At 39.2% G+C, this 23,839-nt stretch overlaps 1 protein-coding gene across 3 annotated transcripts; it reads left to right on the top strand.

Moving 5' to 3' along the window:
* The first annotated feature begins 905 nt into the window (after positions 1 to 905).
* Positions 906 to 23,459, top strand: LOC306863027 (zinc finger MYND domain-containing protein 11-like). 3 transcript variants are annotated; one of them, XM_079406176.1, is made up of 17 exons: positions 906 to 1,058; positions 6,879 to 7,010; positions 7,103 to 7,262; positions 8,463 to 8,486; positions 8,823 to 8,855; positions 11,804 to 12,024; positions 12,559 to 12,636; positions 12,760 to 12,852; positions 12,942 to 13,029; positions 13,131 to 13,186; positions 13,349 to 13,426; positions 13,510 to 13,628; positions 14,243 to 14,486; positions 14,564 to 14,632; positions 14,720 to 15,013; positions 15,161 to 15,346; positions 21,205 to 23,459. In XM_079406176.1, exons 6-17 carry the CDS (start codon positions 11,833 to 11,835, stop codon positions 21,325 to 21,327), a joined length of 1,620 nt encoding a protein of 539 aa, XP_079262302.1. In that variant the 5' UTR covers positions 906 to 1,058; positions 6,879 to 7,010; positions 7,103 to 7,262; positions 8,463 to 8,486; positions 8,823 to 8,855; positions 11,804 to 11,832; the 3' UTR covers positions 21,328 to 23,459. The 3 variants fall into 3 exon arrangements, with proteins under 3 accessions (XP_079262302.1, XP_079262300.1, XP_079262301.1); XM_079406174.1 differs by having other exon boundaries at positions 908 to 1,058; positions 11,863 to 12,024; XM_079406175.1 differs by having other exon boundaries at positions 1,051 to 1,220; positions 11,863 to 12,024.
* The last annotated feature ends 380 nt before the right edge of the window (positions 23,460 to 23,839 follow it).

Raw genomic sequence — 23,839 nt, 5'->3', positions numbered from 1 at the left:
CAGAAAACACATGCAAATAGAAAAAGCACCAGCAAATCAAGAAAACATCTTCATCAATTTGACAGCAGGTGCTGCAAATGCTCACAACACAACCAAATAATAAAAAGAATTATTTGCAGTGCGTTTCTTTATTTGTTTGTGTTGTGAGCATTTTCAGTGCGTGTGTTGTCAAATTGACAAAGTTGTTTTCTTAATTTGCAGGTGTTTTTTTTCTATTTGCAGCGCATTGAGCTCTTTCGGCCACCATAGAAATATGTTTATCAACTATGTCAAAACAATATTTGGTCCAAAGCCAGTCCCTAATTACTGAAGTCTAAATGCGTAAACTTTTATTTTGCTTTAATTTCAATTTTTACATTTTGTGTTAACTTTAACTTAATTTTAAAGTTTTATTCGTTTTGTGTTGTTCATTTTATGTCTACATTGGTTTTATTAATTTGTATTTATTAGTTTTAGTTTATTTAGTTTTATTTATTTCAATACTTTAACGAAAATGAAAAATGTTGCCAACTAGCTGAAATAAAATACGTTCAAGTTTTTAATGTTTTTATGTGATACTAACCCTGATTCAGACATATTTCAAATTTTAGTAATAGGTTTGCAAACCAATAAACTACATTGAAAATTAAACCGCTCATATAATATTTGATCATCTGTCCCTGCAAAGCCCCAAAACATGCTATAGATATATAATAAATACATTTCTGAGAAGATGTGCTCATCATATCAAACGGAGATGTTACATTATATAAGTTAAGTTCTGCTTGGAATGTTACATTTGAGAATACACAAAAACTACTATTGTGTAGTAAGGCTTGGAATAAAAGAGCTTCAAGGTGAGAGAAGCAAACTAAAGCGCGCAACTCCTGCGTCCTGCCACTAGAGTTCTCCCACAGCCTGTGACTGTATGTGTGTGTGTTTACCCCCTCCGAGCTCTCAACTGTGGCTGGGCTCCTCCAACCAACCACAATTCTGACATTTAACTCCGGAAACACAAATGTAACCAGCACTGCGTTACATCCTAAAGTGAGACTGAACGGCGAGGCGTTTGATCAGCGGTAAGTTAGCGCGTAAACCGGGTCGAGTTCATCACATTCGCAGCAAAGAGGAACAGAAAATCCACTCCCAACTGGTTGGTTTTGTCTAGAAGCGAGGGAGGGATATCAACATGGCGTCCATGTAGCTCACCAACCAACAAGAATGTCTAGGCACCTATGAAGGTTTTTCCCTCCATTTGCAATTTGATTGGGTTATTAATCGCGATTCTTTAAGGTGCGATTACATTTAGCGCGTGTCAAAAACAGCTCGCGCGTTTACTTTGCCATCTAGTTTATAGTTTTGCGACTCTTCGATACCCGTTTGTTATTTCTTTCAGCTACTGTGACCGAAAAGCGGGACCTGCACTGTGTTTTATTGATCACTGATAAGACCGACAGCTGTCAAAGTCATCGTGGCTTTTGAAATTACGTTATTTTGATCGTTTAGTTAATATAATCGGCTTTTAAATGCTTTTACGCTGTGCATTCCAGCACTCGGGTTGTGGATCACATGAGCTGTTGTGGGCTCTGTAGCCATCTGCGGGGGTTTTAAAATCACTGGCAACATTTCGTACGCTGTGACAGTGTGAACAAAAGTTACGATTGTCACAAAAACTTGTAACGTTGCTGTAGTAACATTCGATCAGGAAGCGATCGGTTCCCATCCTTTCTGCGCATGTATTGCGCAATAAAGCGAACAGGTCTCGCTGGTGACATTAAAACCGCACTCAGTGAATTATTATGTTAACTAAAAATGTGGATGCATAAATAAATGAATAGTATTTAAATGATGCAAATACGCATGTGGTGAATATTCTAGATATGTCAAGGCTTTCACGAAAGCTGTTTTATTCTACATGGAGTGGGTCGCCACCTCATGGGTGCTGCCATGTTAACGTCACGTGACCAAGTTGCTAGTAATTATAATAACAATGTTTTACTGCATATCGCTTTCAGCCAAGGTGCTTTAAAAGGGTAATAACAGCCAGGTTTGTATTTGGAATTCAAACTTAATGCATCCAGGCCAATAGGAGTCAGTATAACCGCAACAAAAACTTCTAAACATAAAAAGTGCACTATTCAATTTGTTGTTAAATGCAAATGACTTTTTCCTATTATCCCCTCATGAATAATACTATAGTGTTACATTATATCGTTGTACTTGTGTTCTTTCCACACATTGAGGTGTTTATTGAAATTAGAACATTTATTAACCAAAGCTTTATTTACATAATGTAAAAATAGGTGTTAGATTAATGTCTTTACCGTCAAAACTATTATTTATGTAATTTAATTAATGAGTGTCTTGTTTGTATTCTTGGGAACTCATTAGAATAATCAATAAAAGTGCAATTGCAGCCTAAAAGAAGTTTCAGCTCTTCATCCTTTATATATATATACAGTCCCCTCCATATGTATTGGAACAGAAAAGACTAAATTGCTCTGTTGGCTGTGGAGTCAAGACATTTGCAAATATGATTAAAAGATGAATATGAGACAAAACTACAGAATGTCACATTTTATTATTAGCCATTTCAACACGTGTTTTACCAAATAAAAAGAACAGCACTTTTAGAGTTCATCCCACTCATTGATGTGAGCATAAGTATTGGGACAGTTGAACATAAGGCAGATATAAAAGATTAAAAGCTATTATTTAGTTGCAGATCCCTTGTGCACAATCACAGCAGTGAGTCTGCGACCCATAGACATCACCAGACTCTTGGTCTCATCCTTTGAAATGCTTTTCCCAGCCTTTAATGCAGCCAATTCCAATTGTTGCTTGTTTTGGGGAGTTTCTGTCTTTACTCTCCTCTTCAGCTGGTGAAATTCATGTTTAATCAGATTTAAATCTGGAGATTGACTTGGGCAATCTAAGACTTTCCATTTCTTTGCCTTATAAATTCCTTGACTGAACTGGCAGGGTGTTTTGGGTCATTGTCCTGATGCAATATGAAGCACTTCCCAATGAATCTGGTGGCATTTCTTGAATATTGGTAGGGAAGATGGTGTTGTACCCTTCCAAATTCATTCTGCTACTGTCATCATACATTAAGTCATCAGTAAAGTTGAGAGGGCCTGTTCCAGAGGCAGCCATGCGTGCTCATGCCATGACACCACCTCCACCATGCTTTACAGATGAGGCTGTATGCTTGGGATTATTTGCTGTTCCCTTTTTTTCTTCACATTTTTGCTTTCCCATCACTTAGATAAAGGTTCATCTTAATCTCATCGGTCCATAAACACAGTTTCAAAACTCTTCTGGCTCACCTTTGTGCTTTTTTTGCAAACTCTAATCTTGCCTTTCTATTTATGGTGCTGGTCAGAGGTTTGCATCTTGCTGTGTAGCATCTGTAATTCTGTGTCAAAGTCTCCTGAGGACAGTAGATTGTCAGAGCATCACCCCAGCTTTCTGGAAGTTGTTGGTGATTTTACAGACACGTCTTTTAGGGTTCATTTTCACAGCTTTTATGATTTGTCTGTCATCAACTACTGTTGTTTTCTCAGCCGATCAGGTCGTTGTTGGTTGCTGGTGTCGCTGGTGGTTTCCAAACTCTTGATTTCTCCATGCCCTTTGTTTTTGCTATAGCTCTAATTGACTTCCTCTTTTCTTTTAGCATCCAAATCGCTTGCTTTTCTCTCAAAGTCAGTTCCCTCGTCTTCATCCTGGTTTGTGTGTGTCATCATCGAATGCAAGATTCAGAATACAGAAGTAATGGATATAACTGATACGACACATTCCCTGCTTTTAATATCTGAAGAATTAATGCAACAGGACACAGCTGATCACTTAGGGTGCTTTCAGACCTGTAGATCGTTTGCTTTGTTCCGAAACAGGGATTAATTTGTTACATTGTTGCATTTTCTTCTTGGTTCGGTTCGCTTTCACACGGCAACATTGCAAAGCGTACCAAACTGTGTTTATGCAAGTCACATGTGAGTAAAGCTGTCCTCTTATTGGTCAGAGTTAACTTGTTTATGTTCCTCTGCGTCATTCATCAAGATTGATATATATATATATATATAATGCAGTTACAGCCAGAGGGAATCGAGGCTTCGTCAGGACAGCATTCTTGTAATGCGCAGAGAATTTAATTAATAGTAATTAAATTACACAACATTTTAATATGAAGAGGTGCTCTTTGGTTTTCAACTGCAATAACAAATATTCTCACTAACAAAATCAAAGTTTTTTTTTCTGGGTACTCAAAGCGCTTGACTGCTAGACACAAAAGACATTGACTGCTGCTTTTTATATAGCATATTTCCCGTTATGAATTATGATAACGCTTGGTCCGTTGGGTCGGATTGCTTTCTCATCACAAACGAACCGTTCCAGGGTTCGTTTGAAAGCGTGCCGACACCACCTCTTCAAGGAGGTCTCTGTACGCTTGTTTGGTCCGCTTTTGGTGCGTACCCGAGTGCGATTGCTGCTCTCTCACCTGCCCAAACGAACCGCACCAAGAGGGAAAACGAACTCTAGTGCGATTCAACCGAACTAAATGAGGCAGGTGTGAAAGCACCCTTAGAAAGACCTGTGAGGCAACTGTTCCAATACTTATGCTCACATCAGATAGAGGGATAAAACTCTAAAAGTGCTGAACTTCTTAGCTGGAAAAACATATATGTGTTGAACAGTGTTGGGGGTAACGCATTACAAGTAACGCGAGTTACGTAATAATATTACTTTTTTCAAGTAACTAGTAAAGTAACGCATTACTTTTAAATTTACAAGAAAATATCTGAGTTACTTTTTCAAAAAAGTAACGCCAGTTACTTTTTGGCAGCGGCTATTTGCACTAAGTGTAAATAGCGATAGACGCTATTTACACCAAGTGCAAATAGCATATTTTTTTAGTGACAGATGCTATTTACACTAAGTGCAAATAGCGATGGATTCTATTTACACTATGTTAAAATAGCAAGATTTTCTGCTATTTATACTACTTATTGCAAATAGTGGCAATTATCGGCACCTCAGTATTGTAGTACATTATAAAACAGTACGCAATAATAACGTACTGAGTGTAAATTATAATTTTAATTCAAATTTATTAAATGGATGCCACCTTATTGGGACAATAAAGCCCTCCCTACACCTACCCTAACCCTACCCGATACTTTATTTTAAACTTTTTGATTATTTCCTTAATTTTTATTGAAAATAAATGCCTTTCTGATGCGATATGAGATTTGAAAAGGGAGAAAAAAATGTTTGGCAAAAGGTGGGGTCGAACTCGGGTCGATCGCGTCAAAAAGCATACGCCTTACCATCTATACCACTGAAACTGATGTCAAATTAACTTTTTTTATTGTTGACTAACCCAATCACACGTTAGTGGGCGGAGTTAGTGTAAATGGCCTTTGCCAACAAGATGGGCTATTTGCACTTAGTGTAAATAGACACTCCGTTACTTTTTCCCCATTTATTGACTGACAGTGCGCTGTGTGAGCATGCTGTTACTATAGATCTAAATGTGAATGTGCATGAATTCATCCCACTCGCAAAAAACTGATTTAGTATTCATCAAAATGAATTAAAACAGTGAAATGCAAACTCAGAATATGACGCAAACTGCAATAATTAAATATGTTAAAGAACACAAATGTATCTAATCCCATTTTATTAACCAACGTCTTTGCTGCTGACCTTTGATGATCCAGTTCGACCATACTAATAAGCAAAAATGACTTTAGATAAACTAACAAATGTACTTCATTGTTTTTTTTTATTGCCGAAGAGTGTTAAACCTTCTCATCCTGAGTTTTACTTTACAGATGTGAATTTACTTTTCCTTCACAAGATACAGGGCTTTTACATTTGTATTAATGTAATTTCTTGTATTAAAAACAATCAAGCCCTGCTCATATTTAAAAAGTAACGCAAAAGTAACGTAAAAGTAACGTAACGCATTACTTTCCATAAAAAGTAGCTAAGTAATGTAATTAGTTACTTTTTTAGGGAGTAACGCAATATTGTAATGCATTACTTTTAAAAGTAACTTTCCCCAACACTGGTGTTGAATCACCTAATAATAAAATGTGACATTCTGTAGTTTTGCCTCATATTCATCTTTTAATCATATTTGTAAATGTCTTGACTCCACAGCCAACAGAGCAATTTTGTCTTTACTGTTCCAATACTTTTGGAGGGCACTGTATTTTTATAAATAGCTATATTATGTAGCTATAACTTACAGTATGCACAACAGCAATAAATGTGACAGTCATTTTTATCTGTTCTTCGTGCCACATAGAGACCTAAAATACTGCAGACAGACTGCAGAATGAATACTGCTGAGGGTTTTTATTATAGAACTGGATCTGCTTTCTACATGTCATTTTGACTCTGTAAATCTCTGCTATTCTGTAATGATAGTGAGAGAAACGTGTCGTCTTCAATATCTTTTGACATCAACACAACAGTTTTTAAGAGTTTTATTAGAAAGATTAATGTTTAACTTGGTTAGTGTTTGTATATGACGATCCTGAAAGAATTTCCGCCCTAGGTTTACATGTGGTTATAGTTGCAGGAGCTCTTTATAAAGAGAACTGAGAGTTTAGAGTCCATTTAAGATGGAGAATTAATGATGAAGTTATGTTATTCATTGGTGCCATATTCTGTGAAGATCTATTGTTTGTCCACAATGACAAAGATACACAAGGAGAGGCACTCTGTAGAGAAATGGTGTGTAATTTGATGCTGTCTCTGACAAAACTAACAAATATTTGCATTTTGCTGTTTTATATGCAAGCACCTAAGCTCTTCAGACTGTACTTTGCTTATTGTGGGAAGCGTGCGTTTTTGTTCAAGGACTTGTTCTGGTTGAATTATTCTAGGTTGGAACTGGCCACAATGTCGAGGGTGGTGAAAAAGAGGCAAGCGGACCCCAAGGTGGTTCAGTATGTCTGGTCGGCCATCGAAGTCATCCGCAATCAGAAACAAATCGCAAACATGGATAGAATCTCAAAGTAATTGCTTTAATTCTTCTAACTTTACTAATAATATCAATGTATGCATTTGAATTCATGTCTAAGAGATGGTGTTGCATGTTTTGGTGCAGATATTTAAGTCGTGTGTATGGGATGCACCCTAAAGACACGGCAAGGCAGCTAGTTTTGGCTGTCAAAGACGGTCTGGTGGTGGAGACGCTCACAGTGGGCTGCAAAGGCTCCAAGGCCGGGATCGAACAGGAAGGATACTGGCTTCCAGGAGACGAGATGGTGAGACATAAACCAGAGCATGTCTATTTTAAACATAACATACTTTTATCTACATGCTTCCTAGATAAAAATGTTAAAGGTAAACATGGCTTGGTTTTACTACACATTAATCAAATGAAATAAAGAGCTCAAAATGTAGATAAGCTGCTGGCGTTAACACAGCCATGCACTTCTTAAGACCATCAGTAAGACATTTGATTAGTTACTCAGCTTACATGGAACAAAAAAAAGCAACAAAAAAACGAGTTGATAAAGTGACTTTGACGCTCAACAATGAGATAATAGCTGTAAACTTCCTCCGTATGCACTAGTGATGGTAGATGCTGATGTTTCAGTGACTTTAAGACATTCTTCTGCTGTGTGAGAGAGCATGTTTGAAGGAAGCACTGTTTTTTTTTTTTTTTTGGGTATGGCTTATAGCTAGGAATATACACTCCTGTCCTAGGTTTCATCAGCTATATGTGTGGCCCTCATTAAAAAAAATAAAAATAAAAAATCACTAATATTTGCTTATTTGTGTGAAAGACCTTTTTACATACACTCATATTCAAAAGTGTGGAGTCAGTTTAAAATAAATAAATGTTATTCAAATGAATAAATTTTGACCGTAAACACTTTTTCTTATTTCAAAGACATATTGTTCCTTTGAACCTTCTATTCATTCAAGTATCCTGAAAAATATATATATATCTCCACAAAATATCAAGCAGCAAAACTGTTTTCAACATTGATAATAAGAAATGAGCAGCAAATCAGTTTATTAGAATGATTTCTGAAGGATCATGTGACACTGAAGACTGAAGAAATGGCTTCCATCACAGCAATGAGTTACATTTTAAAATATAGTCAAGTTAAAAAAAGTTATTTAAAATTTTAATAATATTTCACAATATTACTGTATTTTTGATCATATACGTAAATGCAGCCTTGGTGAGAATAAGAGACATCTTTCAGAAACATTTAAAAAATCTCACTGACCCCAAAGTTTTGAACACTAGTGTATGTAAAAGCATATTTATGAATTTGAATATTAGCAGTGTAGATGAATATTTATGTTGTTGTGTGCTGTATTCTGGTATATCTCACACCAAACACCCACCCGCGAGTCCCTAACACGGAGCGCCTGTGGTTAGTTTCAGCCAAACCCAGCTCTTAGATTAGGATTTTAAACTATGTTTTTTGGATCACTTGCAATCGCAGGAGCAGATGTCAGAGGGAAGCAAGGTATGTTCACGTCCAGTTGCTGTAATTTCTTTAATTGACAACATAATCTGCCCTTTAGTTAATAATATGTGTAACCTGTGCATGGGACAGCAGCTGAATTGAAGGAGCTTCTGTGTAGCCTTAGACTTAAAATTTTACATGAAATTTAAATCAATAATGCACGTTCTATTTAACAGTCAATCAAAATATGATGATAACACACACTGTTTATACTGGTATCTGCAGATATGCTGACATCAACAAGCTTCGTTTTACTTCAGTGCTGTGCTGTGTGAGGTTTTGTGTGCCTTGTTTTGTCACTGAATGCTCATTATTAGTGATTTCTCTCTTCTTTAGCCCTCTCTGCCTTCTGAAGCTCTTTTCCAAGATGTGCGTATGCTTCACACACATTAATCTTACATGTTTTCAAATCAAGATTGTTTTTTTGCAAGATTTGTATGTCAATGTCAAGACCAGTTCGGTGTCAGAACCAGTTAGACCTGTGTTTGCCAAGTTAACAAGCTGTTTACAAGGGATAAAGACCAGTGTCAGCAGTTAACTTATCCATTCAAGGACAATATTTGCACATTCAGAGCTGATTTCTGCATTTTTTTATATTTATAAGTGCTTGTTCTGTATATGCGTAAGGTATTTAATTTATTAACAGAAATTCTTGATCTGAATAATTAGGAATCTATATTTGTGAATTAAAAAAATATTGGATATTTAAAGTGAATTTTGTCACTCTATTAGCAGTTTTGCTTCAAACCCCTGTTAACTTCTTACACTGGTTTAGACCCATTTTAAAGGTAAGAATAAAAACTATTTGCAGACAGTAGCTGCATTTTCTGAAGTAAAGCTTTGGTTAAAGAATGCAGATTTTGTACTGTATCCAGAAAAGTGAATATGGTGGAATGGCTCTGGTGTGTGTTGGTGTGTATTGAGGTGTGTGCAGTAGATTGATGATATTTTTAGAGGATAGCATTAACATACAGTCAATGTGATCGTGGCATGTGAGAATGTGATTGCTCACCATTTCTTTTAAAGAACATTTTGTCATGTTTAAGGTTTGATTTAAATGGCCATTTAATTCAAATATATGGTGGTATTTTCTTTGCTTTTATAGTATCTGAAAGTGTTTAAACAGACTTGATCCAGGTGTTAACTAATTCCAGTGTAAAGCATGTATTGTTAATAAGCATGTAATTTGAATTTGAATCATAAAAAATAGTCATGTAAATTGAACCAAAATGCAAAAATGTAACATTCTTATGCTCCTCTCATAATATCAAACATATTATACACCTATGATCTTTTGATTAACTTTGTTTCATTATTATAACTAATGAGTGGGTTTTATATTTTTGCTTTCTTGGTGCTTTGGAAAAACTGCTAATTATTGAAGAGCAGCCCTCATACTCTGTTTTCTCTTAGCTTCAAATGTTGATAAAAAATTATATATACAGTCCCCTCCATATGTATTGGAACAGTGAAGACAAAATTGCTCTGTTGGCTGTGGAGTCAAGACATTTGCAAATATGATTAAAAGATGAATATTAGACAAAACTACAAAATGTCACATTTTATTATTAGCCGTTTCAACGCGTATGTTTTACCAAATAAAAATAAGAGCACTTTTAGAGTTCATCCCACTCATTGATGTGAGCTTAAGTATTGGGACAGTTGAACATAAGGCAGATATAAAAGATTAAAAGCTATTATTTAGTTGCAGATCCCTTGTGCACAATCACAGCAGTGAGTCTGTGACCCATAGACATCACCAGACTCTTGGTCTCATCCTTTGAAATGCTTTTCCCAGCCTTTAATGCAGCCAATCCCAACTGTTGCTTGTTTTGGGGAGTTTCTGTCTTTACTCTCCTCTTCAGCTGGTGAAATTCATGTTTAATCAGATTTAAATCTGGAGATTGACTTGGGCAATCTAAGACTTTCCATTTCTTTGCCCTTATAAATTCCTTGACTGAACTGGCAGGGTGTTTTGGGTCATTGTCCTGATGCAATATGAAGTACTTCCCAATGAATCTGGTGGCATTTTCTTGAATATTGGTAGGCAAGATGGTTTTGTACCCTTCCAAATTCATTCTGCTACTGTCATCATACATTAAGTCATCAGTAAAGTTGAGAAGGCCTGTTCCAGAGGCAGCCATACATGCTCATGCCATGACACCACCTCCACCATGCTTTACAGATGAGGCTGTATGCTTGGGATTATTTGCTGTTCCCTTTTTTTCTCCACATTTTTGCTTTCCCATCACTTAGATAAAGGCTCATCTTTGTCTCATTGGTCCATAAACACGGTTCCAAACCTGGCTCACCTTTGTGCTTTTTTGCAAACTCTAATCTTGCCTTTCTATTTTTGGTGCTGGTCAGAGGTTTGCATCTTGCTGTGTAGCATCTGTAATTCTGTGTCAAAGTCTCCTGAGGACAGTAGATTGTCAGAGCATCACCCCAGCTTTCTGGAAGTTGTTGGTGATTTTACAGACACGTCTTTTAGGGTTCATTTTCACAGATTTTATGATTTGTCTGTCATCAACTACTGTTGTTTTCTCAGCCGATCAGGTCGTTGTTGGTTGCTGGTGTCGCTGGTGGTTTCCAAACTCTTGATTTCTCCATGCCCTTTGTTTTTGCTATAGCTCTAATTGACTTCCTCTCTTCTTTTAGCATCCAAATCGCTTACTTTTCTCTCAAAGTCAGCTCCCTCGTCTTCATCCTGGTTTGTGTGTCATCATTGAATGCAAGATTCAGAATACAGAAGTAATGGATATAACTGATACGACACATTCCCTGCTTTTAATATCTGAAGAATTAATGCAATAGGACACAGCTGATCACTTTGAAAGACCTGTGAGGCAACTGTCCCAATACTTATGCTCACATCAGATTGAGGGATGAAACTCTAAAAGTGCTGAACTTCTTAGCTGGTAAAACATATGTGTTGAATCACCCAATAATAAAATGTGACATTCTGTAGTTTTGTCTCATATTCATCTTTTAATCATATTTGTAAATGTCTTGACTCCACAGCCAACAGAGCAATTTTGTCTTTACTGTTCCAATACCTTTGGAGGGCACTGTATATATAGATAATATTTTAATAAATTGGATGGAATATATTTAGAAATATAATAAAACCAAATTGACATTTTGCATGTCGGTGGTGCTTTTACTAATGCTATATATTAGTAGACTCTTGGGGCTCTAGTCACACATTTTAAAAACATTTCAGAGTAAGAGGCCTGATCTTAAGTCTATTTCGTCAAGATCTTGTTTTCAGGTCATGAAAAGATTAATTGTTTCTGGATTGGTGGTCTTGTTCCCAGGAGCTTGGTGGTGGCCCAGGTGGGCGGGGATGTGCATTACTATAATGTGTGTGTTTCAGGACTGGGAAGCAGAAAGTCATGACTGGTACTGTTTTGAGTGTCATCTTCCTGGAGACGTGCTAGAGTGTGACGGCTGTTTCCGCGTCTACCACCTCCGCTGTTTGTCTGAAGACCACCGGCCACGGGACACAACCTCCCACTGGCAGTGCGGCATCTGTAGGGTGGGTATAGAGAGACCCTTAGAAAACCCAGCTCAGTTTGGATTTAAAATTCTGACTGAAATAGACTGAAACACTCTACATTAATATGCCAAATTGTTATGCTGTTTGGCAACAGCTTATAGTTTAGGATATTTTTTTTTATTTGGAGAAAAAATATGATTATTAGAAACATCAAATTTCATTATTAAGTGAATTTTATTCTGATTATTGATAGAACTAGAATCTGTCAGCATATTAGAATGATTTCTGAAGGATGAAGATTGGATGAAATTTAAGACGGAAATTTAAGAATATATTAAAATATATTCAAATAAAAGTCATTTTAAATTGTAATAATATTTCACATTGATACTGTTTTTTGCTGTATTTTAGATCAAATGAATACAGCCTAGGTGAGCATAAGAGACAAAAAAAAACTTTTGAACTTGCAGATTTGAAATGACTATTAAACCCCCAAATGCATTTTAAGAATATGTTACATCAGATAATGCTGTGGTTGAGTCATTTGTTTCTTGTTGTGATTTTTACTAACAGGGCAGTAAAAGGAAGAATTTGAACAAACAGGAAATGACAACATGCCTGAAGTTCATTCTTGGACGCATGAAGGAAAGGGTGGGTTTCACACTTTCACTTCTCACTTTTTCCTCTTTAAATCATGTAGAAATCAAGCCTGTCCCACACATGTATTTTCTGTTGAAATGTGAAACAGATTTCTTCCATCTGATCTTCTTTCAGGCTGTGGACCTGCACAAGAGAGGCAAGGAGTTCAAGCAACCCATGTACAGAAGACTGATCCACACACCTCTGGATGTGGATAACATACAAGAGGTACGCAGACCAAACACTAGTAGAAACAACTCAAAGATCATGTCCCATCAGCCTCTGCATGTTCTCGTGTATCTTCTGTTCCCTTACAGAACATCTCAGAGGGGAAGTACAAGAGCTTTGAGGAGTTCAGGGCTGACGCTCGGCTTATTGTTCACAACACAGCCATTCTGCATGGAGGTGAGACGTATGAACCACAGTCATGAGTGTGATTTATGAAACCGCTTGTGTGCACTTCACTCAAGTGTCAACTTGACCAATTCCACATTCTCTGTCAACAGTCAACAGCGATCAGACCGAAATTGCAAGACTTCTCTACAACGACACATGCCACGAGGTCAGACCAAGCAAACAGTTGGAATTTTAAGCTTGTTTAAGGCACTTGATAAACATAGTTAAGCTTTGCCGTTTCGATTTTTGACAACATTCTTATGTTAATGGATAAAAGATTTTGTGCACTTTTTGAACAATGAATTACGCAATTATTTATTTGTTCCAGCTGAACGAGTTACTGCTGTGCAGACACTGCTTCTATCTCTCGAACGCACGACCCGACAACTGGTTCTGTTACCCATGTGTAAGCACAGACGCGCACACTCTCATTCCTGCAGATTTACATGTGATTTGTGAATGTACTTAAGGATGTTTGTCTGCGATCAGAGTCCGACTCATGAGCTGGTGTGGGCCAGGATGAAGGGCTTTGGTTATTGGCCTGCAAAGGTGATGCAGAGGGAGGGCAATCAGGTGGATGTTCGCTTCTTTGGTCACCAGCACCAAAGGTGAGCCTCAGGTTACATTAGGAACATGCACAATATTGAATTTAAAAGAGCAAACATAAGACTTCAGAAGCTTTATTCTAAACTAAACAAGATTATTGACTCAGAACTACAGCTGGGTGATATATCTCATATTCACAACATATTTGCAATAATCAAAGAAAAAAGTATTACACGTTCCAAAAAAAATATTAAGCAGCACAAGTTTCAACAATGATAATAAATCAGCATATTAGTATGATTTCTGAAGGATCAAATTCAGCGCTGCATCACAGAAATAAATTATATTTTAAAATAGGAAACCCATATTAGAAATTTCACAATATTACACTTTTTTTTTTTTCTGTATTTGATCAAATAAATACAACCTTGATGAGCATAAGAGACCCCATTTAAAAATCATTAAAAATCCTATTAAGCCCAAACTTTTGTATGCAGTGTATGTGTGTATATGAATAATAATGTGTGTATTAATGTCAAAAGTCTAAAAATGATTTTTGTATCACCCAGCCCTACTGAAATCTAGATTTGACTGACTTAATTGTAGACCTGGTGTAGATCTGTATGTGGGCAAACTAGCTTGTGAAACCAGCAGGCTTGTGTCTGTTTTGCTGCAGAGCATGGATTCCTTCCGACAACATCCAGGAGATCACAGTTAACGTGCAGCAGCTGCAGGTGAAGCGCAGCTCGGGGTGGAAGAAGGCATGTGATGAGCTGGAGCTCCACCAGCGGTTCATGAGGGAGGGCCGAACCTGGAAGGGGAAGCTGGAAGAGAAGCATGACAGGTCGGACAGGAACGAAAGACAGGAAGACAGACAGGAAGAGGCGGAGTCAAGTATCTCCTCCACATCCAACGAGCAGGTGAGCACTTTGAATTTTGAAATAAGCCAGATTGGCTTTGCTTTATTTAATATCTGTTTCTCTTATGTTTTTGACAGTCAAAAGGCAACCAAGAGCCCAAAGCTAAAAAGAGCCGCCGTTCCCAAGTAGCTGAGCCCAAAGAAGAGGTTTGTAATGCAATGCGTTTATTGAACGAGATGTGATATAGCTAAATGTGTGTACGTCACCTTTACCATCTCCTGCTGTTATATCAGGAACCGGAGCCTGAGATGGAAGCCGTCAGCTCAAGTCAAGAGATCCCAACAGCTGTTCCACATCAACCTGAGCGTATGTCCGTCTCCACCCAGACCAAAAAGTCTGGCTCGCCTTCCTCTTCTTCCTCACCAGCTCCTCGCATGGTACACCGAAGCACTCAGACGGTCAACGAGGGCAGCTGCCAAAACATGTGCCACGACAAATACACCAAGATCTTCAGCGACGTTAAAGAAATTATGAAAGCGGAGAACAAGCGGGAAACTGAACGCGTTCTGAAAGAGGCTCTGGACAAGGTGAGGAACGTTCTTTCATTTTGGACTGACATCTGGCTCCCTCTTGTGGCCAGATACAAGATACCCCTTTTCCTCCAAGAAAGCCACCCTTTTTGGTGGAAAAAGGGGAAAATTGCAGCAAACTCAGCAATGTGGTCGTCCTTACAGTTGCGAGTGGAGATGGAGGAAGAGAAAAGGCAGGCGGTGAACAAAGCGGTGTCCAACACGCAGGCTGAGATGGAAAGAAAGTGCAAACAGGTGAAGGAGAAGTGCAAAGAGGAGCTCATGGAGGAGATGAAGAAGATGGTAGCTCAGCATAAACAACTTATTTCCCAGACCAAGAAGAAGCAGTGGGTGAGTGAACTTTCAGAAGATCTTATGTGTGTGTAGATACAAATTGTTAGAACCACCGGACAGTCGAATCATATTGCATTCAGGTCCATTTTGACAAGGAAGAGAAAGTAAAAAATGCTTAGTTTATGAAAAGCTGTCAAAACTATGAAAATATACATTTAATCTTTAATGAATATTTAAAAATATATTTTTATAAAAAGATGCAACCATACCTGGTTTATTCAGATTTTTTTATGATCTAAGGACACACTTGTAAAATGTTTTTAGATTTCCTTGTATTTTGTGAATGCTTTTGAACTGAACTTTGTTAATAAACATTAATATTTGCACCCCTACTGATGAACCATTGCAGCATGGAAAATTATGTTTATTTATTACAAAATTAACATGTAGGTTTCAAAAATGGAGACTGTTTTTGAGCAGTCAGATTATTTGTTCTTATTAATTTAATGTAATATATTCAAGTAAATTTTAAAATGTCAAAGAATTTCTCAATTTTTAATGAATAAAAAGTCGGTAAATGTAGTAATGCTGTAACATTCAAAACTTTGTATTTTTGCACATTCCCTCATTATTGAAAAGTTACTGATCCGATTCAATATTTGCATTAAAAAAAAGTTATGAATGTTTTATAAGCTACTGTTCCACCAGGTATAAACAGACACTGGAATGAAAAATAGTATGCAGACTTTGAATGCATTATGATTGCTAATATTACAAAAATTAGGTAAAATTCATTCAAATGTGACTCATGGTCTGTTAAAGAGCATCTCCTCCTGGCAGCTTCAAAAGTATTTGAGCATTATTTTTCTTCTAAGATTTTTTTCCCCAGAAGCCCTAATTTACCCACTATATTATTGTATTTACAATCTATTTATAGCTTTTACGTGTTGCTAGGAGATGAGAAATGGTTCTCCAGCATATTACTCACCTGAACTCCAAAATTGTCTTCTGGGAAAAATTGCAGCTCTGAGGGCAGAATTAGGAAATAAATGTCAATAATGTGTCTGGGGTTGTATTGTACCTCTGTAGATGAACTCAGTTGGTTAACCTGATTAATGACACATTGCGAAAACTATCACCACCCGTTTTTTTTGCTGCTCTCGGCTCTGACACAATACCTTGTAGGTAACCACGATTTTGTCCAGTAGAACGTGATATTGCTATAATGTTTATATCGTTGTAACATCCGTGTATCAAACACGGATGAATGAGAAAAAAAGAGCGGGATGACATTGATATTAAAACGAGTTGATAAAAGCACATTATGTTCCGATAAAGAACTGCATTCGTCACTCGCAGTCTCGCACGCTGACAGGAAGCGTTCTTTTTGCGCGTTTTGCTGCCTGTTAAAGCATGCGACTTTCTCTTTCGCTGCATGTTGAGACTGAACTGTGAAATATACGCAATTATTTCAAAATGTCAGTCTTGGCAAGTATTCACGTAAACACAGTGGGTTCTCTTTCATCATCTCGTGTCCGAGATCCACCTATGGGAAGGGCATCCGCCCCTGACCTCTGCAGAAGCATCCGATTGCACCAAGTCTGGCTTGACAGACAGGAGCGCGTGCCCAATTCCAAGTAAGAAACCACCCCCTTACCTAACGCATAAAGGGACCTGCACGCGCTACCCTTCCACAGTTGATATTCGCTTCTCGCGACCTCTGAAAAAAATTCACTAAACAGTCTACAGGAGGACATATCTCCGATCAGCCTTCGCAAGGCGTGATTTTCAGGCTATTACGGTTAGTCGCTGTTTGTTTCTTGGTTTGCAAGCCACCCACGCTCGCGACCTCTATTTTTCTCAGGCTACCCGCCTGCTTCTACGCCTTTAACTCTCTTCAATGGATAAGGCTAAACCCTCCACTCCGGCTAACCCTTCGGACTCGCAGTCGCGTGCATGCCCTGCCGCCTGTGGTTCTCTCATCGCCACTAGGGATTCTCATCCTTTCTGCGTGGTGTGCATGGGGTTTAAGTACGCGGAAGAAGCTCTTTCGCTCCTGGAAAACTGCAGCCATTGCTTCGCTCTTCCGAAGAAGCTTCTTCGTCGCTGGCTTAAGGTTGCTTCTACCCAGAGCGCAGATGATCAATATGATTCGGATGTCGGAGCGTGTGAAAGCGTTGCATCCCTGGGGGCCTCCCAGGGCATGCCTGCTCTCAGTTGGGCTGACCAGTCTGACGAGAGTTTACTTGAGGAAATCCTGCCTGGCATTTCCTCACTGGAATATGAGCCACACGGCTCAGGCAAGGACGAGGATCCCGCTTTACTCGAGGGCTTGGACGACGAGGATACCATTCTGTCTGCCCAAGTTCCCCCGGTTAGCGGCTCTGCTGTGTTACAGCACGCTATACTTCTCGAGGTGTGTGAGCTAGCGGCCGCTCGTCTCAACGTCAAATGGCTGGCTCTCCAGAACGCAGCCAATCAAGTGAGGGATGTATATGACGGTAAACTCCCAGGGCCCCCACCCGGCCCTAGGAAACAGCTCTTGCCTATACTCCCTGCCTGCGTGAAACGCATGCGCCACTACTGAATGGACCCGCTTGATCTTAAACATGGCTTAATGGGTCTAGAGTTTAAAGACATGGCATCGTGTGGTCTGCCCCCCCCACCATCGAACCCTCGATTGCCAGACACCTTAACGATAAGATATATTTCGCTGCGGCCGCAGCTAAATAAACCCCCCAACTCTACCCCTTCGGAAGGGAAGAGGAAGAGGAAGAGGCCTACCTGAGGTTCATTCTCGGGGGTCTCTTGGCCTAGGTTCTCAGGCTGCCAACACATTGGACCCAAGTTTGTTTTTCTCCCCCTCCACCCAAGAAGAGGAAGTTCTCAACCCGAGGGCCCCCTTTTCCCTCGTTTGGGTGCCCACCCTCAGTTCACTGTGAACAGGCCACAGGTTCAGGTGTGGCCCACAGAAAATTTTCCCCCTCAGTTTCCAGTTCGAAGGCTGGTGGGAAATTCACTGATAAAAAGTGCTCAACTACTGTCACCTCACAGTTTGCACAAATCACCTCTCACACACTCAATAAAGGCTCTGTCCCCTTTGTGTTTTCCGAAACAAAAAAGCACAGTTGGAAAGACGAAATCTCCTCTCCTCTCGAGAAGGGATGGCGGTCTGCGTGGTACTTGAGCAGACAGGGGTTTTACTCTCTGTATTTTCTGGTCCCCAAGAAGACTGTGCTCTCTGTCCTATCTTGGATCTAAGAGTGTTGAACAAACATTTGAGGAAATACAATTTCAGAATGTTAACACACGGCTCTCTTTTCTACGTTCTATAAAAAAGAACAACTGGATTACACCGGTCGATCTGAAAGATCTCTGCGTCTCATGGCTGCGGCTACCCATTTCCTGACTCTGGGCCTTCTGAGAATGAGGGCGTTCACGAAGTGGGTTTTATCTCGTCATCATACAGGTGGTACTTTCTGTTGTTAAGGGCGACCCATGTCCCGGGCGTCCTGAACAGGGGCACAGATCTGCTGTCGAGGGGGAACCCACTTTACGGAGACTGGTGCCTCCACCCTCAGATAGTGAGTCTACTATGGAAGAGATTTGGCCAGGCAGCCGTCGATCTTTTCGCCTCACGCGAAAAAACCCATTGATTTCATATCAGTGCTCAGTCTCTGATATTTTGGGGGTTTTGCAAGACCTTATCGATGGTGGGAAGTCTTTTTCCACTGTTAAGGTCTATGTAGCGGCTATCGCTGCATGTCACATTGGGTTTGATGGCACTACAGTGGGGCAACATCCCCTTATTCGTAGGTTTATGAAGGGCGCCAGCCATTCCCTTCCGTTCACTAGAAGAGCAGTCCCAGAATGGGACCTCTCCATGGTGCTGGAGGTGTTGTCTCAAAAACCTTTTGAGCCCCTGGGAGATATCTCCATTAAGCTTTTGTCTTTCAAGACAGCTCTGCTCCTGGCACTGGCTTCCACCAAGAGTGTCAGTGATTTTTCATGCACTCTCAGTTCATCCCTTGTGCACTAAATTCTCTCTCAGTGGATACAGGGTTTTTCTAAGGCCTAACCCTGCCTTTATGCCTAAATGCTTTCCAGCATTCACCTGTGAGGTGATTGAGCTTTCTGCCTTTCATCCTCCCCCTTTCTTTTCTGAAGAGGATCAGAGGCTGAATGCTTTGTGTCCTGTTCATGCCCTGAGGGGTTACATCGATAGGACTAGTCCTTTCAGAAAAAGCGACCAGCTCTTTATTTCTTGGAGCCCCCCCCCCCAAACATGGGGAATTCCATTTCTAAGCAGCACCTCTCTCACTGGCTCGTAGAAGCTATCTCGTTGGCGTACGAGTCTAGGGGAGTGCGGCCCCCAGGGGGTCTCAGAGCACATTCCACGAGAGGCATGGCTGCCTCTTGGGCCCTGTTTAGAGGGGTTTCCTTGCAGGACATTTGTGCCGCTGCAAGCTGGGCCTCTCCACATACATTTGTCAGATACTATTGGCTCGATGATACCCAGACCCCAGTAGCTCATTCTGTCTTAGGTGTGGGTTCTTCTTAGCCTTGTGCATTTACACCCGTCACACCTTTTAGCCTGGGTTATCCAGCCTGGGTTATTCATGTCTTTTAAGCATGCCATCCATACCCCCCCCTCAAAAAAAAAAAAAAAAGGGAATATGTATATACATTTCATATTCCTTCATGATGTGTATTGTCAGACTTTAGGTGTGCATGTTACCACATGGCATTCCTTTATGGTCAATGTGGCTTGTGCACTTCGTGCGGGGTTGCTGCTTTGTGACGTGTCGTGCACCATCTTTCCAGGTGACCATCCTCTGGCTGTCAGGGCCTCACTGTGAGTGTATTGGGCAACCGGGGAGCTGTCCATATCTCCCATAGGTGGATCTCGAACACGAGATGATGAAAGAGAACAATAGGTTACTGTTCGTAACCCCGGTTCTCTGAAACATCGAGTGCAGAGATCCACCAAGTTTGCCCCGCTTGCTGCACGAGAAGCGAATATGCTCACTGAGGAAGGGTTGCGTGTGCAGGTCCCTTTATGCGTTAGGTAAGGGGGTGGTTCCTTACTTGGCATTGGGCACGCATTTCTGTCTGTCAAGCCAGACTTGGTGCAATTGGATGCTTCTGCAGAGGTCAGGGGCGGATGCCCTTCCCATAGGTGGATCTCTCCACTTTATGTTTCAGAGAACCGGGGTTACGAACAGTAACCTATTGTTATGCCTTAAGTGAATGTAAAGTTGAACGTAAAAAGTCAAAAGGGTTGTGCTTCCGTCTGTTAATAATTAAACACTCGACTGGTTTTGATTTAATAATTTTTTTAAGCTTTAATTAATGATAAATGCATTTAATTCACAATGAAAAAATAAAAATGTGTTGTCTAATTGCTTAAACCTTTTTCTTACATTACTTAGTCTGGTATTAGTTTCTGCTATCAGATTGTTACATTTTATTGAAATTGTAACTATTTCTAGCAAAATAACTATATCGTGACATTGTTATAATGAAATGACAAGATTTAGGTCATCCACACCCAGTTCTAAACATAACCTCTCAAAATAAGAGTTTTGTGGCTTTTAGTCCATGTTAGCTTTGAGGTTAATCTGCTAGTGTGCTCCTAAACATTGACACAAACTCATTTTTTAGCAGATAAATGTACTTTACTGGGAAAACAAACCTAAGATAATGATGACTCATTCAGCACTTCACAGGTTTTTGTCCAATCAGTTGCTTTCTAGAATGAGAATGTCCCCTTCAACAGATAAGCAGACTGTATTTATTTATTTTCAATAGGAAATGCACCATAAGAATGATGATCCATGATTATATTTCAATGAACAAAACTCTTGTGTGCAAGTCTTGTAGCATCTCATTTTTCTCTTTATTCCGTCTTTCAGTGTTATAACTGTGAAGAAGAGGCGATGTATCACTGCTGCTGGAACACGTCGTACTGCTCCATCAAATGCCAGCAGGAGCACTGGCACGCCGATCACAAACGTACCTGCCGCCGGAAGAGATGAGCTGCAGCTGGCCACGCCCTCCTCTCAAATCCACCCATCCACGAGCCACGCTATTGGATAGATTTTAGCACTCACCACCCTCCCCCTGCCCGTGGATTCTTGATTTTTAGCCAGCATTTTAAACCCCAGCTCTTAGAACACTTTTACCAGAACATTTTGCCGAGTTGCGGTGAACGCTAACAAGGCAGCCAGCGCGGGACTTCACGACCCTTGTGGAGATGGTTTTATGTTTGGATTGTAGCGGTATCTCATTGCGTATTCCTTTTTGTTTTTACCCTTTTATTTGCTGTATGACGGAAATCAGCCTTGCTTGCATACAGACTAGCTGAAATGTGAAGTACTAGTAATCTTTTTAAACTCAACTTAATCTGAAGCTATGTAGATATTTTACTTTTTTATATAAGCGAATCATGTCCGCCTCCTGCATTGAGTGAAGTTGGTGCTTTTAAACTCGACGGTTGGTTTTTATTAGTGGTTGTGATGTGTCATTTTTTGGGAACAGGGTTTAAAGATGGCAGGTCATGTCTGTCTGAATGATACAATCTTCCATTAATGAATATGCACATTTCATGGTTACACTTTTAAATAGGCCTTTTAATTTTTAACAAAAAAACTAATTTATGTGCTAATTTTGGGGTCCATTCCTGTAGCTTAACCCCCGGTTTCATAGACAAGTCTTAAGCCTAGTCCCAGACTAAAATGTAAGTATGAGCTGTTTCAACTGAAAGAAACTTGCACTGACTGATCTTAAAATATATCAGTGCCTTTGTATTGTCTCAAGATGGACACCAGTAATGTGTTTTTCTAAGGCACGTTTATAAAATTCACTTCAATGTCCTAATTGAACTATGGTCTAATCCTGGCTTAGTCTAAACCCTGTTTGTGAAACCAGGCATAAGTGTACTAAATCTTTGCAGAGTGGGATCTTTAGTGAGGTTTGTAAAGGTGGGCATATTTGTTACCAGTGCTCCCAGATAGAATGAAATTTATCACGATCGCGTTATATAGCAAAATTTAATCAAACTTGAGATTGTACAGAGATCAGTGTAATTTAAACAATCATAAATGATCGCTATAGGGTTTTATCATTAAAAATGACCTTTCGTGGCACTTTTTGATCTAAGAAAAAAGTTAAAAGGATAATTTACATAAAAATTCAAATTCTGCCAACATTTATTCTCCCTCAAATGGTTAAAACCTGTATGGCTTGCTTAAATGCTGGTCCACATCCACTTTCATTGTATGGAAAAGAGCAGCTTGGACACTTGGCGAAACGTCTCCTTTTGTGTTTTTCGCCAGAACATCAGTCAAACCGGTTTGGAACGAGATGAGGCTGAGTAAGAGACAAAATTCGAATTTTTAGGTGAATTATTATTTCTTTAATTATTGCAATAACAAATTTTTAAGTACAAATGAGGTCAGATCTATCTTTAGAGAGTTTTTGAGATTTGTCTATGTCGAGAACCAATCAGCTGAAGGATTTCGGGAGCACGAGGTTCTTCTCTAATGTTTTTGCACAGATCCATATCTGCGTGAACTTGTATTCTGTTTCTCTCTGAAGTTCTGGATGCGTCTTAAATCACGTCTGATACATTTCTCCTCCTTTCTCCCTCCCTTCCCAACCTCACTGTTGCACTACATGTAAATAACTGTTTGCCGCTAACCGAGACTGATGACGTTTGCACGTTAGCATATGTACATTTCATGAACACATTAACTATGTATTTGATAAAGTCGACCTGTAATGGAAAAAAAAATATTTGTGATATAACGGTAATATGTTCCATTCCAGTGTGCATGAAACCAGGTTGTGTGTACCTTATTTTGGGCTCTGCGTTAATCTACGTTCTTGTGTGTCATCGGTGATGCAGTATGTCTCCTTTTTGGTTTTCTAGGGTAATTTGACACCACTTTGTAATTGCAAGTAACCCTTTTTTAAAATTTATTTTTTAACTTATATTTATGCGGACAGAGTAATGACTACTGAGAATTTCCGACACCCAGTGAGAAGTCTGCTATACAAACACCTGTCTTTCATGTGCACACGAATTAAAATGTGGTGTAAACGTTTCCCCATTTCTTGCATTACATTATGTAACAGTACTATGTATAAATAAAACATATCAACCGGTGGTAGTTTTTTTTTTTTTGTCTTGCAAATTTAAAAAGACAAATTTACCAATCAAAGCACTTTATTGCACCATATTTTGTGAACGTAGGCCAAAGCAGGCTTCTATAAAAGTGTAATTTAATACCTTTAATCATGTGTACAAAACAGAATTTCAAACACACCTGCACCATACAAAATAAATTTTGTTTTTTGTCTTTTTTTCTCTAACCAACAATATTTACATACACCATGCAGACTCTCTCACATAAGTCCAGATTTCCAACAAAAAAAGGGAAATAACTTCACAGGTTGAAAGTTATGTGCACATTTTTTTTCTTTTCAGAATGGGGAAACATTTCTGCTTGTATGGAAATGGCAACACTAAAGCTTCTGAACAGGTTA

Source organism: Barbus barbus, assembly GCF_936440315.1.
Source record: "Barbus barbus genome assembly, chromosome: 44".
NCBI lineage: Eukaryota > Metazoa > Chordata > Actinopteri > Cypriniformes > Cyprinidae > Barbus > Barbus barbus.
Note: the sequence above shows the minus strand (reverse complement) of the source record. Positions and strands in the feature narration are given on the sequence as shown.

What these genes read in the sequence shown, in the direction of transcription:
- LOC306863027 (XM_079406174.1), top strand. Translation starts at nt 6,895, where the DNA reads ATGTCGAGGGTGGTGAAAAAGAGGCAAGCGGACCCCAAGGTGGTTCAG. An exon ending in ACAACGACACATGCCACGAG is followed by an intron (nt 13,187 to 13,348) that starts GTCAGACCAAGC and finishes TATTTGTTCCAG; the next exon opens with CTGAACGAGTTACTGCTGTG. An exon ending in ACTGGTTCTGTTACCCATGT is followed by an intron (nt 13,427 to 13,509) that starts GTAAGCACAGAC and finishes GTCTGCGATCAG; the next exon opens with AGTCCGACTCATGAGCTGGT.